The following is a 19145-nucleotide window of genomic DNA, read 5'->3' as shown; positions in this document are numbered from 1 at the left end:
TGCCACTGCAAACAAACTCCAGAGCATGTGTCATTTTGTGCATCTGACATACACCTGTGAAACTCAGAGTACAGCTTTGAGATCTCTGTGCTTCCCCTACTTGTCACTGCAATGAATTGCTAAATTGCAAAGGAAGGTCAGTGTAGCTGGTCCAAGAGATTTAGATTCTCCTGGCTCTGTCTCCTGTTGTCCTAGGTATAATGAGATTACAAGTGAATGCAACACTTTGCATCCCACTTCATGTAGGTGCTGAGGAATTGAACCCCAGGCTGGCAGACTTTGCGAAGAAGTGCCTTTAACCACTGAGCCACTCTCAAGGCAAATGCCTTAAATGCTAAGCCATCCCTCCAGCCCAAACTTTTTTTTTTAATATTTTATTTTTATTTATTTATTTGACAGAGAGAAAAAGAGAGAGAATGTGTGTGCCAGGGCTTCCAGTCACTGCAAATGAACTCCAGACACATGCGCCACCTTGTGCAGCTGGCTTACATGTGTCCTGGGGAATCAAACCTGGGTCCTCTGGCTTTGCAGACAAACGTCTTAACCGCTCAGCCATCCCTCCAGCCCCCCAAACTTTTTTTTAAAAGAGGGCCCCAGGCCAGGCCTTAAGCACCCTAGTTTGTTTTTGTTGTTGTTGTTTGTTTTTGTTTATTTATTTGAGAATGAAAGACAGAGAAAGAGGCAGAGAGAGAGAGAGGGAATGGGTGGCACCAGGGCCTCCAGCCACTGCAAACAAACTCCAGACTCATGTGCCACTTTGTGCGTCTAGCTTTATCTGGGTACTAGGGAATCGAACCCAGATTGTCAGGCTTTGCAGGCAATCATTGAGCTATCTCTCTAGTCTTTTTGGTTTTCCGAGATAGGATCTTGCTCTAGCCCAGACTGACCTGGAATTCACTATGGCGTCTCAGGGTGGCCTCGAACTCATGGCAATCCTCCTGCCTGTGCCTCCCAACTGCTTCTGGCAGGCTGTAGCCAAATTTTTATTTTTAATTTTGAGAGGTCTTACTGTCACCCAGTTTGGCCACTTAGTCCTCTGCTACAGCCTTTTCTATATCTGAGACTAAAGGCATGTGTATCTGGCCTTTTCCTCGTTTTTTTAAATATTTATTTTTATTTATTTATTAGAAACACAGAGGGAGAGAAAGACAATGGGTACACCAGGCCCTCTAGCCATTGCAAACGAAGTCCCGATGCATGCACCTCCATGTGCGTCTGGCTTACATGGGTACTGGGGAATCAAACCTGGATCCTTAGGCTTTGCAGGCAAGTGCCTTAACCATTAAGCCATCTCTTCAGCCCCTTTTCCTCATTTTTATCAGAACCTTTTTAAAATTTTATATCTAACCTATTGTCCATTACTGCTAACTATAGTTATGAGTTGCTTTACAACCAAACTTGTGAGAAATGTCATTAAGGTGTTTCATGCTATGTAAGCATCCTGGAATGTGCATACATAGGCCTAGCTGGCAGAAGTCCGTCTCTCAGTGTGACTGTTGCATGCACTCATGACCCACAGCACACATGGGCACATGTGAGGCTGCTGCCAGCTGAACAGCATGTTGCTTCATAAGGGAGCTTTTATAAAAAACATTTTATTTATCTATTTATTTACCTATTTATTTGAGAGAGAGAGAGAGAAAATGGACACACCTGGGCCTCCAGCCACTGCTAATGAACTACAGATACATGTGCCACCATGTGCATCTGGCTTAACGTGGGACCTGGAGAATCGAACTTGGGTCCTTAAGCTTCACAGGCATACACCTTAACTTCTAAGCCATCTCTCCAGCCCAAAATGAACTCCCAATTCTTTTTTTTTTTTTTTTCTTCGAAATAGGGTCTCACTCTAGTCCAGGCTGACCTGGAATTCACTATGTAGTCTCAGGGTGGCCTCGAACTCACAGTGATTCTCCTACCTCTGCCCCTGCCCCTGCCCCTGCCCCTGCCCCTGCCCCTGCCCCTGCCCCTGCCCCTGCCCCTGCCCCTGCCCCTGCCCCTCTAGTGCTAAGATTAGAGGTGTGCACCACCACTCCTAGCTTCCTTTCTCCTTTCTAACTAGTCTCTTCTATTTGATGTCTTTGTTGTTGTTGTTGTTGTTGTTGTTGTTGTTCTTTTGGGGGGGTGAGGGGGACTATCGAGGTAGGGTCTCACTCTAGCCCAGGCTAACCTAGAATTCACTCTGTAGTCTCAGGGTGGCCTCGAACTCATGGCAATCCTCCTACCTCTGCCTCCTGAGTGCACCCCCACACCCGGCTGATGTCTTTCTCCTCCATCATCCATGACAGAACATTGACAGGCTCACTATTTCGCTAGTCTTGTAGTGGTGAGGACCACCACCATGAGGTCATGAATGCAACTGCCACTTCATATCCAGAAGATGGTGCACTAAGGCATGCCGCCCCATCCTTTAGATTTTATATTCTTTCCTCCACTGCTACAGTGTTCCCTGAGCCTCGTAGTGCCTGTATGATAGAGATGTCTCATTCAGTGTTGAGCATTCAGTTGTCATTTCTCAGATCCTTGACAAATTTTGAGTCTCCCCAATAGTTAGCACCATCTGCAAAAAGAAGCTTCTCTGGGGCTGGTGAGATAATAGCTCAGGTTTTTGCTTGCAAAAGTTGATGGCCCTAGTTTGAGTTCCAAGTGCTCATGTAAAGCCAGATGCACAAAGTGGCACATTTGTCTGGAATTCATTTGCAGTGTCAGGAGGCCAAGGCACACCTACAGTCACTCTTTCTATCTCTGTCTCATTCATAGATAGGTTAAAACAAAAAACAAGCTTCTTTGACCAAAAACGAGAGTAGCACTAATGTATGGGCATACATAAACATAAATATTGAGAGTAACTTGATGCACACAGCCTATCCACTTAGCCAAATGACAGTAGTAGCTTCCCTCTAGGGTGTATGACCTTCCCAGCCACACACTTTGGACTAGTTTTCCAGAATCAGGCATAAATCCCCTTCTGTGGAATGAATCCTGTTTTAATTTTTTTAGTTATTAGAGAGAGGGTTAGGTAGGTAGAGAAGAATGGGTGCACCCAGGACTTTAGCCATTGTAAACAAACTCCAGATGCATGCACCACTTTGTGCATCTGACTTATGTGGGTCCTGGAAGAATCAAACCTGGGTCCTATGGCTTTGCAGGCAAATGCCTAGCTGGTTAGCCATCTCTCCAGCACCCCCCCCCTTAAAAAAAAATTAAAAAACTATGGAACCAGGTCGTCCACATGCTAAGTATTCACTCGAGCTCTGAGCTATACAACTAACCCAAAACTTTTAGTGTTAATTAGGAAGATATTACAAGCTGATAACAAATATAGTATAAGTTGGCCTGGTAGCACACACTGATCACAGCTGTTGGGGAGACAGGCAGGAGGATTACAAACCCAAGGCCTGTCTGAGCTACAGAGTGAGTTCAAGTCCAGCCTGTGTAACTTAATGAGACTCTGTCTCAAAATAAAAAGTAAACCGGATGTGGTGGTACACACCTTTAATCCCAGCATTTAGGAGACAGAGGTAGGAGGATCGCAGTGTGTTCAAGGCTACCCTGAGACCACAGGTCAATCTGGGCTAGAGTGAAACCTTACCTCAAATAAATAAATAAATAAATTTTAAAAGGAGGTTAGGGATATAGTTTGGTAGTAGAATGCTTGTCTGGCATGTGCAAGGTCCTAGATTCAATCACCAGTACTACTCCAGAAAAGTTAATAGAGTGTAACGCAGTGTGGCACATGTGTGAACCAGTACCCTAGTCATTCCTTATCTAAAGTGCATGTTGTTAATGTGCTATGCTGGTATGACATCGGCAGTACAGGTTATTTACACCAGCACCACCACAGACACGTGGGTGTTGCCTTGTGTTCATTGCGGGCTGTGATGATACTGGCTGGTCTGTTACACTGTCATGACACCACCATTGTATGTGCAGCCTTTGGTCAATGAAGCACCATTCTGCTGGACATGACCGACCCTACTGGATCTTCTGTTCTGATGTAAAAAAAAGAAAACCAGATGAAGTTAACTTTGCAATCATTGTAGGAATATAGCCTCTAAGATGATAAAGTGATTTAAAAATTACCGTACTTTTCACACTAGCAGGAATAAAGAAGCCAGATTGGTCACAAAGTTCCATTAAAATGTTGCCTTTTCTCACTCTTGGTCAGAGATGACCCAGGACAAGTAGTCAGGGAAGATAATCTTACTTGTCCTTGTCACTGTTACTTGACTGACATAATTATACTTCAGAGTAGATAGTCTAGCACCTTCTTTTCTTTTCTTTTTGGTTTTTTGAGGTAGGGTCTCACTCTAGCCCAGGCTGACCTAGAATTAACTATGTAGTCTCAGGGTGGCCTTGAACTCATGGCAGTCCACCTACCTCTGCCTCCTGAGTGCTGAGGTTAAAGGCTTGCCCCACCACGCCCGGCTTTAGCACCTTTCTCTATGGGGTAAAATAATTCTTTTATGTAATTTACAGTTTTAAAGTCTGTAACTGTTTGGTAGTTGCCCTGAACATCATTGAGTTTCAAAATAAACAAGATACAGCATAAGGGACTGGAGAGATTGCTCAGTGGTTAAAGGCACTTGCTTACAAAGCCTGATGGTCCAGGCTTGATTCCCTAGTACCCACGTTAGCCAGGTACGCTAGGGTAACCTATGCATCTGGAGTTCATTTGCGGTGGCTAGAGGCCCTGGCACGCCCATTTTTTCTATCTGCTGTTTTTTTCTCTCTCTCTGTCTCAAATAAATTAAATTTTAAAAAGTGGATGGGGACTGGAGAGATGGCTTAGTAATTAAGGCCTGCGAAGCCTAAGGACCCAGGTTCGATTCCCCAGTAACCACATAAGCCAGGTGTACAAGGTGGCACATGCATCTGGAGTTCATTTGCAGTGGACGGGGATCCCTGGCATGATGCCTATGTTCTCTCTCTCTCTCTCTCTCTGCCTCCCTCAAATGAATAAATACATAAAAATAATAAATGAAGTATTAAAAAAAAGCCAGGCATGGTGGTGGCACTCGCCTTTAATCCCAAGGAGGCATATGTAGGAAGATTGAGCTCGAGACCAGTTTGAGACTACATAGTGAATTCCAAGTCAGCCTGGGCTAGAGCGAGATCCTACCTCAAAAAAACAAAAAAGTAAAATATGAAAAGGCTTCAATTAATTTAGAGATAGACCACTTACTGGTTAAATTTCAAAGGTAACATAGGGCTGGAGAGATGGCTTAGTGGTTAAGGCACTTGCCTGCAAAGCCAAAGGACCCCAGTTTGAGTCATCAGGACCCATGTAAGCCAAATGCACAAGATGCCAAACCCATCTGGAGTTTGCAGTGGATGGAGGCCCTGGCATGCCCATTCTCTTCTACCTGCCTCTTTCTGTCTCTCTCATAAATAAATAAATAATGTTTATAGCCTGAGCAAGAGTGAGACCCTACCTTGAAAAGCCAAAAAGGGAAAAAAAAAAATATTTTTAAATTTTTTAAGGTAACATAGTATTTAAAAATTTAAGCTTTCCTTTTTTTTTTTTTTTTTTTTTTTGTTTTCCAATGCAGGGTCTCACTCTAGCCTGGGCTGATCTGAAATTCACTATGTAGTCTCAGAGTGGCTTCAAACTCACAGTGATCCTCCTACCTCTGTCTCCCAAGTGCTAGGATTAAAGGCATGTGCCATCACACCCAACTAGCTTTCCATTTTTTGTGATATCTTTCCAGTCTTGTGGGTTGTGTACTGCCATGTAATTTGATCAGAATTACATTTATTTTTCAGGTGCAGTTGGTGAATAATCGGTTCAAAGGAGTCAAGTATTTCCGCTTAAATACCCTAGCTTCTCTCGGTTATGTTGTTGTGGTTATAGACAACAGGGGATCATGCCATCGAGGACTTAAATTTGAAGGCGCCTTTAAATATAAAATGGTGTGTGAGCATAAAGCAGTTTTTTTTTTTTTTTTTTTAAATAAATTAGAAAGAGTTGAGGAAGGGGCTGAGAATGAGAAAGAATGTGTGTTCAAGTTTGGGGGTGGAAGGGAAGATTTAGCATGAGGCACACTGGACTAGCTCCTATCTACCTGTGTGTAACTGTGAGGAGCTGAGACAGCCACATTGATATAAAGCATCTGTCTAGTTTGTCCACCTACCACAGCCAGAAGGCAGTCAGCCCCCATTAGTTTCCAGCATCCCATACGCTGCTGAGGAGCCATTGAGATTTGTTCTGTCCTCTGTGAAGAGGGAAACCAACTGGTTAGTGCCTTCCTTGTGACAAGCCTCTTTCTCTCTACAGGAAGCTTTAAATGCTACCTTTTAGAGATGCCCCATGGTGTTTCTGCTACTTTGGGAAATGATGACAATCCGATGTTCCTTTTGCACAGTAAGGCAGTTACTGTGGTTGCCAGTGTATTGGACATGCTGAGTAAGACATGGGGATATGCTCCCACAGCCAGTTCTTTGACCTTATGTTGTATTCTCATGTAAGTTTTTTTTTTTATTTTAATTTTTGTTTTTGGCTCAGTGAAATGAGATTGTGTGCACTGGCAGGCCAATTAATCCCTCAGGATGTAATGGTAGGAGTTAAGACTTTAAAGAAATAGTATGTTCAGCTCCTAGCAGTAGTATGATAGGGAAATAGGAAGGTTAAGGCCTCAGAAGTATTCCCTTTCACTGCACTAAGCATTAAAAAGGAGAAATAAAATTAATCAGTTTCTTAAAGGGGCTAAATTTTGAGTATAGGAAGGCTTGTTACAAGGAAGTTGCTGATCTCTTAGCAGACAACAGAACAAATAGAGTGGGAACCATCTGATAGCAAGGGACAGTTTGGCTAGCCGTCGGATAGAACTTTATATGACTAGGTGGTAAATAAACTCTAGGACAGGCTAATGGCAGAAGCTTTAGGCCTTTATAAAATAGAAAATAATATGTCAGGCTGGAGAGATGGCTTAGTGGTTAAGGCACTTGCCTGCGAAGCCTGAGAAGTCGTGTTTGAATCTCCAGGTCCCACATAGCCTTGCGCACCGTGATGCGAGCGCGCAGTGTCACACATGGCACAGGGGGAGCACACGTCTGGAGTTCGTCTGCAGTGGCTAAGGCCCTGCACATGTGCGTGCACTCACTCTCTCTCTCCGTCTCTCTCAAATAGTTAAAAAGATATTTTAAAAAAGAAGAAAATAGAATCTCAATTGTTAATAAATTCTAATCTGAATAAACCCTACAAGTATTTTTAGTAAAGCCATTAGTGTTAAAGGTGCTCTTATGAGACTTCTGTGCATCAGTCAGTGAAATAATTTTCTTTTCTTTTGGCAGGGCCAGATAGAAATTGATGATCAAGTGGAAGGACTGCAGTATCTGGCATCCCAATATGATTTCATTGACTTAGATCGTGTGGGCATCCACGGCTGGTCCTATGGAGGGTACCTCTCCCTGATGGCATTGATGCAGAGGTCAGATATCTTTAGGGTATGTGGCTTTCTTTTGTATTTGTTTTTGGGTACTAAGAGTAGAATTCTCTGTAAATTGAAGATATTCAGTAATCTTCATTTTTCTGAAGGTTCACAGAGTTGCCAATGTCATGAAATTTCAAGGCTTATGCCATGTGAGATAAATATATATATCATGTGTTAGCATAGTTTTTTAAACATTTATCAACTTGACCAGTTTTTGGCTATTTATATATGCCAGTGATTATGATGTTCCTGGTTTGTATATACACACGCACACACTCTCACTCTCTCTCACTGCTCTGAGACACTTTGCCCTGTGCACTGCTGTATCTAGCAGCTGAGCACCAGTGTTGGCAGGCAATTGGTCCTCAATGAATCTGTCCCAATACTAGGGGAAAAATGTCTGTTGAAAGAATTATTGAATTAAAATTTATGTTTATAATTCCATGACCAAACTGTTTAAAAATACACTAAGGAAAACATATTAAGATGATTATTAAGAGTAGTGTCTTTCAGGCTGGCGAGATGGCTTAGCAGTTAAACACTTGCCTGTGAAGCCTAAGTACCCCAGTTCAAGGCTCCGTTCCCCAGGACCCACGTAAACCAGATGCACAAGGTGGCACATGCATCTGGAGTGTTTTTTTGCAGTGGCTAGAGACCCTGGTGCACCCATTCTCTCTATCTGCTTTTTCTGTGTGTCTGACACTCTCAAATAAATAAAAATAATGAGTAGTGTTTTTCTTTTTTCTACTATTTAGACAAAATACTATTTTTTATTTGTTTTGTTTTTTTTTTCAAGGATGATCTCATTCTAGCCCAGGCTGGCCTTGAACTTACAGTAGTCTCCTGTCCTCCTATAAGCTCTGCCTTCCAAGTGTTGGAATTAAAGGCATGTACCACCATACCTGGCAAAAAATATTTTTACTTATTTGAGAGGTAGGATGGGTGCTTCAGGGTCTCTTGCCACTGCAGAAGATCTCAGATGCATAAAGCACTTCGTGCATCTGGCTTTACATGGATATTGAGGAACTGAACCCAGGCCAGGAGGCTTTGAAACTAACATATTTAACTGCTAAGCCATCTCTTCAGCCCTCTTTTTTTAATGAATATTTCAATAGCTGACTTTATTTTCTAATCTGAATCAATTTTTTTAAGAACAAAATGGACCAGGCATTGTGGTTACATACCTGTAATCCCAGGGCTTGGTAAGCAGAGACAGGAGAGTTGCCAGTTTGAGGCTAGCTTGGGCTACATCATAAGATTCTGTCTCAAGAAAACCTACCAAAATAAAAATTAAAATGTAGAAGGTTTGTTTTCTGCATATATCCAGATAATATGTAGAATACTCCAAATAGATTCTGAAAATTATAACTTTCCAAGGCTTGCAGTTGTCAAGAAAGTAGTGAGAATATCTAAATATAAAGCTGTACAATTAACCAGGCGTGGTGACACACACCTTTAATCCCAGCACTCGGGAGGCAGAGGTAGGAGGCTCGCTGTGAGTTTGAGGCCACCCTGAGACTTTATAGTGAATTCCAGGTCAGCCTGGGCTAGAGAGCGAGACCCTACCTCAAAAAAATCAAAAAAAGGGCTGGAGAGATGGCTTAGCGTTTAAGCACTTGCCTGTGAAGCCTAAGGACCCCAGTTCAAGGCTCGATTCCCCAGGACCCACGTGAGCCAGATGCACAAGGGGGCGCACGCGTCTGGAGTTCGTTTGCAGTGGCTGGAAGCCCTGGCGCGCCCATTCCTTCCCCCCCCCCCCCGCCGCCTTTTTCTCTGTCTGTCATTTTCAATTTTCAAATAAACAAATAAAATTGAACAAAAATTTTTTAAAACCAAAAACTAAAAAGAAATATTAGTTTCTCAAAAAAAAAAAAAAACCTGCAGAAGCCTTCAAATGATGCAAGTTTTTAGTACTTAAATATAATAGTCCATTCATTGTTTTAAATTCTGAACCACCAAGAGAAGCTAACAAGAAGAAAAGTAAAAATGTGACTGTCTTTTTTGTATAAAGTTGACAGTTCTTACACGTTCTAACCCTGTGGCGGCAGTGAGTTCACAGTGAGCTTCTCACACACTCTAGTTCAGTCTGTGTTTTGGATAAGGGCTCACTGTGTATTGTCAGCTAGCCCAGGTCAGGGATGTGGTATGAGGCAGGCGGATGGAACTTGAAACTTACTGACTCAGAGTATCAAGTGAGTGACCTTGGCACTCTGCTTCAGCTGGCTGCGTCTTCTGATACCGTGTGCGTCCAGTAGTGGGACTCCAGCCTGAGGATGGTTCCAGCCTGTACATTTGCAGCTGTTAATTCTTTTTGCTAGCCACTTGTTTCTCGAGCACAATTGACTATCCATGCTGTCACATGCAGGTTGCTATTGCTGGGGCCCCAGTTACCCTGTGGATCTTCTATGACACGGGATACACGGAACGTTACATGGGTCACCCTGACCAGAATGAGCAGGGTTATTACTTAGGATCTGTGGCAATGCAAGCAGAAAAGTTCCCCTCTGAGTAAGTGCAAGCTTTAAAATTAAGCTAATAGATTTTAAATTGTGTTTTTAAAACTTGTAATAATAATGAAATATTTAAATACTTTAAAGTTAGACTAACATTTTATTAATATTTTTATAAAATATTAAAATGTGCCAGGTATGGTGGCACACACCTTTAATCCTAGCGCTTGGGCTGGAGAGATGGTTTAGTGGTTAAGATTCATGACTGCAAAGCCTAAGGACCCACGTTCAATTCTCCAGGTCCCATGTAAGCCAGATGCACATGGTGGCACCTGCATCTGGAGTTCATTTGCAGTCACTAGAGGACCTGGCACGCCCATTCTCACTTTCTCTTTCTCTTCCCCATCCCCTCTGTCTCTAATAAATCTTAGAAAACAGGCTGGAGGGATGGCTTAGCAGTTAAGGCATTTGCCTACAAAGCAAAGGACTCAGTTTTGATTCCCCAGGACCCACGTTAGCCTGATGCACAAGTGGGCTCACACGTCTAGAGTTCATTTTGTAGTGACTGAAGGCTCTGGTACGCCCATTCATTCTCTCTCCCTTCCTTTCTCCCTCTTTCTCTGTGAAATGAAGAAATAAATAAATAAACAAACAAATAATCCTAGCACTTGGGAGGCAAAGGTAGGAGGATTGCTATGAGCTCAAGGCCACCCTGAGACTACATAGTGAATTCCAGGTCAGCCTGGGCAAGAGCAAGACCCTACCTCAGAAAAAAAGAGAAAGGGGAGAAAGGGAGGGAGGGAGAGAAATCCTAAAATGTGACTTTTCTTATAATGGGGATTGAACCCAGGGAGGGCATCACACAGAAGGCAAGCACCTGAACACTGAGCTACATCCCCAGCTCTAAAACACTGGACTGGCGTGACCATTACTGAGAGCCAAACTAAAAGGCTGGTTTAAATAGTAAAGTTTGGGGTTTTCTTTTTTACAAGTTACATTTGAAGCAGTTGCTTATACTAAGAAATTAGCTACACAACTGTTTCAAAATAGAAAGTAATTCTTTGTCTACTTTGCAAATAGTTTTTCTTGCTAAAATTACTGTGTTGTAATATTTTAATAAGAAATTGAATGTATGATCTTTGAAAATTTTTATTTCATATGATGTCTAATAGTATATTACAGATTTAGTATTGAAAATATCTTAACAATACAGTATAAAGAAGTGTGATTAGTTTAAAGGAGTAAGTTGGTTTCCCTTTATATTCTTGTACTGTTTTGCCTAATCTTCTAATGTTTTTATTTTTGCAGACCAAATCGCTTACTGCTCTTACATGGATTCTTAGATGAGAATGTTCATTTCGCACATACCAGTATATTGCTGAGTTTTTTAGTGAGGGCTGGAAAGCCTTATGATCTACAGGTGGGTTGTTCTGAGTTGTTGGGTTTTTTGTTGTTGTTGTTGTTTTTGAGATGGGGTCTTGCTCTAACCCAGGCTGACCTGGAGTCTTGAACTCACAGCAGTCCTCCTGCCTCTACTTCCGGAGTGCTGGGATTAAAGGCATGTGCCACCATGCCTGGCTTTATTTTTTTATTTTATTTTATTATTATTATTACTTTTTTTTTTTTTTTTTTTTTTTTTTTTTTTTTTTTTTGCTTTTCAAGGTAGGGTCTCACTGTAGTTCAGGCTGACCTGGAATTTACTATGTATTCTCAGGGTGGCCTCAAACTTACAGTGATCCACCTACCTCTGCACCAACACACTCAGCTTGTTCTGTGTTTGTAAATTAAATGTGGTAGTACAAAGCAGCTAATCACTTTGGAATCTAATAAGATACGGAGTAAGGCTGAGTAGTTTTCAGCTGTCGTTACCCTCTACTGTTGCCTTTAGTTGGTACAAAATTAAGTTCTATTGAAATTTGAAATCGGGCCGAAAGTCTGGCCTGAAATATTACATGTCTGTGCTATGCCTGCTTTCAGTCTGTGGGCAAGGGAATGATGCAGCCCACTCACTGTTGTCTTTTGCTCGGCTTTTTCCCATTGATGAATGAGCCAATGTTACTTGATTTCATTGTTGTAAGAGTTTTTAAGACTTTTTCATTTTCCGAGGTAGGGTCTCGCTCTATCCTAGGCTGACCTGGAATTCACTGTGTAGTCTCAGGGTGGCCTCGAACTCACAGCGATCCTCCTACCTCTGCCTCCTGAGTGCTGGGATTAAAGGCGTGTGCCATCACACAAAGCCCAAGGGTTTTTTTTTTTGTTTTTTTGTGTTTTTTTTTTACAGTTTTTTAGTCACTGGAGTCAAGATCAATAAGTTACCCTCCTCTTCTGTTCCTTACTCTAAAACAGTTTGACAAAAACTGCTCTTAGCTAGGCTAACCTGATGGCACGTGCCTATAGACCCAGCACTTTGGGAAGTAGAGACAGAAGATTAAGGTCAGCCTTGGCTATACAGCCAGATGGAGGGCTACCTGAGCTAGAAACTGTCTCAAAAAAAAAAAAAAAAAAAAGGCAAAAAGTAGGTAGGAAAATGAGAGAAGCTACTCTTCTATTACTTTTTTTTCTCAATTTTATTAACATGTTTTATGATTATAAAAAGTATCCCATGGTAATACCCTCCCCCCAACTCTTCTATTTCTTAAGAGGATTATGTGTTTTATTCTTCTATTTTTCAGCTGATGTTCTGTCAGTTAAACTATGAGGTGTTAGTGTAGTGGTAGTTTTCAAGCTTTCTGGTCTTAAAACCCTTCACACACCAAAAGGCTTTGTCCGCATGGGTTGTATCTGTATTTCTTCCTGAACATGGTGGCACACAGTGTCCTTCCAGCACTCGAGACTGAGGCAGAACCATCAGAAATTTGAGGCCAGCCCAGACTACACAGTGAGACTGACTCAGAAAGAAAGAAAGAAGGAAGGAAGGAAGGAAGGAAGGAAGGAAGGAAGGAAGGAAGGAAGGAAGGAAGGAACTAAGGAAGGAAGGAAGGAAGGAAGGAGGGAGGGAAGGAAGGAAGGCAGATTTGATATATGGTATTAATGCAGAAAAAATTCCAATACTTACTGTTTTAAGGTAATAATTGTCAAATGTTACCCCACAATGCAAGACTTATATACCTCAACAAGGAGGGGCCAATGGGGAGGGGCTAGGTCATGGATGAACCTAATAATGGTGCCAAACTGCATGTACTTGCATAATAGAAAACTAATAAAAAAAAATATGAAAACAGAAAATAAATAAATAAAATTTTTAAAAGCTGGATGAGATTGGAAAAAAATAATTATCAAATGTTCATACAAATCACACATGGGAAAAACTGTATTTCCAAGATGGTATTAAGAAAAATATTTTATTTTGCAAAAGGGAATTATATCTGTCTTGAAGAAGACACTAAATTGATTTGTTTATATATTTTTATTTACTTATTTGATAGAGAAAGATGCAGATAGAAAGAATGGGTGCGCCAGGGCCTCCATCTGTTGCAAATGACCTCCAGATGCATGCATCACCCTGTGCATCTGGCTTACATGGTATGGTGGTTTGATTCAGGTGTCCCCCATAAACTTAGGTGTTCTGAATGCTAGGTTCCCAGCTGATGGAGATTTGAGAATGAATGCCTTCTGGAGGCAATGTATTGTTGGGAGTGGGCTTTATTTTATTTTTATTTAAAAAATATTATTTTTGGCTTTTTGAGGTAGAGTTTCACTCCAGCCCAGGCTGACCTGTGGTTCTCTATGTACTCTCAGGGTGGCCTTGAACTCACAGTATCCTCCTACCTCAGCCTCCCTAGTGTTGGGATTAAAGGTGTGCACCACCACACACCCAGCTAATACTCACTTTTGAGACAATGTTTCTGAATAATCACAGTTGTCATTTTGTGTGTGTGTGTTGTGTGTTCCAGAAAGTTTTGGAAGGAGGGTGTGATTTAATTTTTCTTTCTGTGTCTTTGTGTTGTTAAGATCTATCCTCAGGAGAGGCACAGCATACGAGTTCCTGAATCCGGAGAACATTATGAACTGCATCTTTTGCACTACCTTCAAGAAAATCTTGGATCACGTATTGCTGCTCTGAAAGTGATATAGTTTTCACTTGTATAGGACTCTGGTGTACACTGGCTATTTAACCAAATGAAGAGGTTTAGTCAATAGAGAACACAGAATTGATTGTCACCTCTTGGTACCTGCCACATAACATGTACTTCTGAAAGTAAATGTGGTGCCATGCAGGAATCTACAGCTTGTGGACAGTAATCTAATACCTAACCACACACGCGCGTGCACATACACACACACACACACACACACACACACACACACACACAACTGAATGACATATGATTCTGACAGATCCAGCAGTACCACGAGAATTACTGAAAAAATAACACATTAGCTCCACATATTCATAGTCCCCTATTTTCACTTTTAATAGGATTATAAGACTTATGGACTTAATTAGTGGGTTTTTACAGTATACTCCTGAATTTGTTAAAATATATTAGTAATTGGTTTGGTTCAATCTGGAATCTCTGACTAGTTACAGATTTGATAGCAGTTAAATGTAATTGAATAGCCTATGCTTTCTTTCTTGGGGTATATCCAGCATGTTATAAATTAATCACTATTAAACCTATGACTTAACCAGTCACTCACGATTTTTTAAGGATAACTTAGTCCTCCCAAAGGTTCTGATTTGGGATTTGACCAGTTTTGGGCCAATTTAAACAGTATCTAGTATCAGTAATTCTTTTTTTTTTTAAGATATGACAGTGGATCACATACAGGCAAGTAACCATATATGTAGCATGGATTTAATTATAGGTCTTATGATGTTGATAACTACAGGCAGAAAAATTTTAATCAAATAATTAGTTAAAAAATTTGCAGGCAAGTCTCTTTTTTTCTCATTTAGGAAAAGAAAAAATATATACATTCATTTGTATTTGAAAATTTGGTGGTGCCAGTTTTCATTTGGTATTTTCTTATTAAAATGCTCCAGAGTTTTCAGGAGGTGGAGGGATTATAGTGGGATGGGGAGAACAGGGTGTGAAGTGGCAGAGAGTAGAGATGACAAGGGTCTGCTTAAGAGCTAAACTGGAGACAGGCATGATGGTGCACACCATCCCAGCACTCGGGAGGCAGAAGTAGGAGGATCACCATGAATCTGAGGCCAGCCTGAGACTACATGGTGAATTCCAGGTCAGCCTGGGCTAGAGTGAGACCCTACCTCAAAACCAAAAACAGAAGACATGAAATGTAACCTCCTGTAAGGCTTAGGAAATGAGAATTAAGAAATTGGGCTCTTGCCAACATGGCCCCAGGCTAACATTCAGAGCAGGGAAAGTTCCTTAGAGAACTTTCATAGTCCCAGTTTTTTGTTATTTTTGTCATAATTTTAGAAACCTAAAATTTAAACTTTAACCTACTTAAGTTATTAGAGCATAATTTAGATAGTGTTAGCTTAAAATAAAAAGGTTTCCAATGACCTTACCGTAAGCTAGTCCCTGGCAAATTATGACTCTCTGTCTGTCCATGTTGAAAGCCTGTAAACTGTCCTGTTGACCGGCCATGATGTTTACCTGCTTTTGTGCTGCATTTGACTGTGAAGGCAGCGCATAAGCTTTGCAGTGCCCTTCACACCTGCCCTGTCGGGTCTTCAGGTATTAGATGTGTCACGTTGGAGCCAGTGACAGGGAAGGCATCTGTGAGTTTGACTCTAGTTATTACTTCAGTGTTACCCATAATTTATAATCGCACTCCAAGAAAGCTTGCTTGGTTTCTTTTTTCCCACTAAAGAATAAATTCCTTCCAGAGAGAGCAGTCTGCATTAGTGAGGATGATGACCGTGTGTCAGAGGTGGGCAGTGGGTTCAAGAGGCTCAGAAATAGCAGGTGACCTGGTGGTTCTGTCCTTGGGAAGCGGTCGGCAAGGCGGGGATTAAGTTTTGCTCATTGTATATTTATACTGTATAATTCCACACTTTCCTGCCTGACTGTATATTGATGACTTTCATGTTTATGACATTTTCTCCTGCCAAGATTTGTTTATATTATTTCAAAGTTAAATTAAATTGATTTGGGTAACTTTTCTTCCCTAAGGAAGTATATTCCCTCATGACTTAAGTATATGTCTGACTGTTGAGAGTGCACTAGTTGGCCCCAAGGGATCCAGCCTTACCTGCCAAGTTTAAATGGCATGAAGTAGCTTTTAGACAGCCATTTGTTTCTTATAAGACATTTCTTGTTTTACACTAAAGACCTCGTGTAAATTCTTAAAATTCAGCTTGCCTTCTTTCTTCCTGTCGTAAGGAATGCTTTTATAACTCCCAGTCATATATATGCCGTTCTGCTTCTCTAAAGGGGGGAAATACCTGGCTGAATTCACTTGCAAAGAGATGGCCTGGTTGCATTTGCTTTTTACTCCAGGTATTTGATACAACCAGCAGAAACCACGCTGAAATTATTTGTCCCTTCACTGTGGGTGCACACAAGTGGAGGTGTTAGTGTGCGCCAGACAGCAGCAGGTCAGGTGTATCGCAACACTAGGTTTTTATAGGTTGGGTAAGCAAGTGCCCTTGAGCAAGCATCTTCAGGCGGTAACTGAGCTTTCTGAGCCAGGATAGCTAAGTTTCATCCAGGATGCTTAGTGGAAGAAATGAAATCTTGACCCTGGCTTGTGGAAATTGGAGTTCCATTGATTTAGGTGGAAACCAAGAATGTTCATTTCTAACAAGCTTTCTGGATGTTTCTAATCAAGTCCCCATGTGGACTGTTTTAAGAAACTTCTGTTGTTGAGAGTGAAATTAGAGTAAGAAAATGACAGGTGATGTTTACACTGAACTGATTATTAACCCAAAACAGTTGTCCAAGAAAGTTGCTCATCTGGGATAATAACTCTTGGCCCCTCTTGGGAAGGCCACAGGTGGTAGTGACTTTAGTAGGCCTTTGGTCTGGCATATCATTTCAGAATGAAGGTTTCTCCCTGTCCCATTCCTGGCTCTTTCCCAATGCCTCACACCAGAGCATACAGTGTGATTGCCTTTTATACAGTGGAAACTAGATATGATGCTGGCTGTCTTTCCCTGCTTGCATTCCTTGCAGAAGGTGTTTCCGGCCTTCTTACAGCAGTGTGATTCCTGTAAGCCCTCCTTGCTACAGAATCATGAGCTTTCCAGCTGGAGTACATCTTTGATATACCCTAGTGCTCTTTTGTTAGAGCAAAAACCTACATACTAGAGAGAGGAAGAAATGTGCCAGTGATCACACAGCCAGTTAGCTTTGGGTGGGTACTAGGCCCAGATGGCCTGCCTTGGGGTAATTGAATGAGTAGGAAGGGCAGATTTTTTAAAAAAGTATTTATTAATATATTCCTATGAAGCATTTTAAAGGTAACCACATGAAAATGGTTAGTTTTTCTATTCTAAAGTAAATGCTAAGCATGCTTATCACTGAACCAGTACTTCTGATTTGTATATGACACTCTAACATTAATTAAACTCTTTACACTAAATGTGTCTTCCCTGGTGTTACGGGAGAGTGGGACAGAGTGGGTGCTTAAGCCCAGGAGCCCATCTTAAAGCTGTTTGACTTAAGACACATGGCATTATATTAACCGAGATAGATATGTACTATGAGTGTGCTTTCCCAGTGGACAGAAAGGAATAGGAAACATCACTGACTCCCACCTTCCCAGCCCCACCCCGTCTCACCTGTCCTTCAGCCCAGAATATAGAGATGCATTAGTACGAGGTGCTGGGCTTTAGGTAAATGAACTGTCCTTCACAGAGACAGAAAAACTGTATGTTTGTTTTCAAGTAACCCAAGTACAAGTTTATATTGTTTTCAGCAAAATTGGAATTCAGGTCTTTGATTTTTGAGCAAAAAGTGCCTGCTGTTTTAAGCACTGACTTGTATAAACAGTTTGCATGTCACTCCATCCAGTGCACTTAGGGCTTCCTCATTTCCAGCTACATGGCTTTTAATCATGTAAAGTGAAACATTCATTCTGTTGCATTTTACTACAGGTTCATGGTTGCAATAAAGATGCTGCTGAAATTGATTGAAATGTTCCTCTTTCCCATTCCCCGTATTTACAGCCTTGCCTGGATGAGTCACAGCTGTGACCAGTGCACATGAACAAGGTCATGTCTTGTGGGGCAAGGGGGTGCTAAGGGAAGCATTCCTGGGGGAGTAGAACACTATCAGTAATGCATCCATGTCCAGTGTACCAGGCTGTGGTTCCATGCAGCCAGCAGCTGATCTTCCAGGGTAGAGAGTGCTTGGAGCCACGTACCAGCAGATTACTGTAAACAGCTAGGAGAGTCCTAGACATGCCACTGGACATGGACAGGGGTTTCTGCAGGCTCTTGGAGAGGTTTTGGGGTTTACTATAATACTTTTCCAGAGCTTTCTCTGACAGTTCTAGATATTTTTCACCATCTTTTGTCTCCCAGCATGAGTCAAAGCCAGGGCTTCAGGAAAGGGCTCTTCCTACTGATTCTGATTTTTCATTTTTTTAAATATTTATTTATTTGAGATAGAAAATGGGCACACCAGGGCCTCCAGCCACTGCAAATGAGCTCCAGATGTGTGCGCCCCCTTGTGCATCTAGCTTACATGGGTCCTGGAGAATCAAATCGGATCCTTTGGATTTGCAGGCAAACACCTTCGCTAAGCCATCTCTCCAGCCCCCTGATTTTTCATTTTGAGAGAGAGAAAAATACAGGTAGAATGAGCATGTCAGGGCCTCCAGCCACTGCAAATGAGCTCCATACATGCACTGTCTTGTGCATCCGGCTTATGTGGGTACTGGGTAATCAAAGCTGGCTCCTTAGGCTTCGTAGGTAAGTGCCTTAACCACTAAGTCATCTCTCCAGCCTTTTTGTGGGGAGGGGAGGGCGCAGGAGGGCTTTCAAGGTAGGGTCTCCCTCTAGCTCAGGCCAACCTGGAATTTACTATGGAGTCTCAGGGTGGCCTTGAACTCACAGCAATCCTTCTGCTTCTGCCTCCTGTGTGCTAGGATTAAAGGTGTACACCACCACACCTGGCTCTTGGTTCTTATTTTTGAAGGCATATGGGAAAAGGGGGAACAGATGGACCCCTCTAAAAGAAGTAAATTTGGATTTGATGTTCCAGAATGTAGACTCCATCTGATTCTCTTTTCTCTGAAGTGGTGTGCAGCTGCCACATTAACAGCAGTAGTGCATTGTTCTGGAGGTCAGCTTTACATGGGAAGAGGATCCAGCTATGACTGTATTTGTCTTCCAGTTTGTATG

At 41.8% G+C, this 19145-nt stretch overlaps 1 protein-coding gene across 2 annotated transcripts in view; it reads left to right on the top strand.

Annotated features, from left to right (window-relative positions):
• The window catches only part of Dpp8 (dipeptidyl peptidase 8), a 75183-nt gene extending 57254 nt beyond the window's left edge, over nucleotides 1-17929 (top strand). The window contains exons 17-21 of one of the 2 annotated variants that reach the window (XM_045160213.1): nucleotides 5767-5913; nucleotides 7294-7446; nucleotides 9799-9941; nucleotides 11192-11303; nucleotides 13835-17929. In XM_045160213.1, coding sequence (XP_045016148.1) covers nucleotides 5767-5913; nucleotides 7294-7446; nucleotides 9799-9941; nucleotides 11192-11303; nucleotides 13835-13957 — 678 coding nt within the window. In that variant the 3' untranslated portion in view covers nucleotides 13958-17929. Of the gene's footprint in view, nucleotides 1-5766; nucleotides 5914-6277; nucleotides 6407-7293; nucleotides 7447-9798; nucleotides 9942-11191; nucleotides 11304-13834 lie in introns of those variants that run through there. The other variant, XR_006639302.1, reaches the window with a different exon arrangement.
• The last annotated feature ends 1216 nt before the right edge of the window (nucleotides 17930-19145 follow it).

Source organism: Jaculus jaculus, chromosome 10, assembly GCF_020740685.1.
Source record: "Jaculus jaculus isolate mJacJac1 chromosome 10, mJacJac1.mat.Y.cur, whole genome shotgun sequence".
Taxonomy (NCBI): domain Eukaryota; kingdom Metazoa; phylum Chordata; class Mammalia; order Rodentia; family Dipodidae; genus Jaculus; species Jaculus jaculus.
The sequence above is the reverse complement of the archived record's forward strand: the minus strand, read 5'-3'. Positions and strand labels throughout refer to the sequence as shown.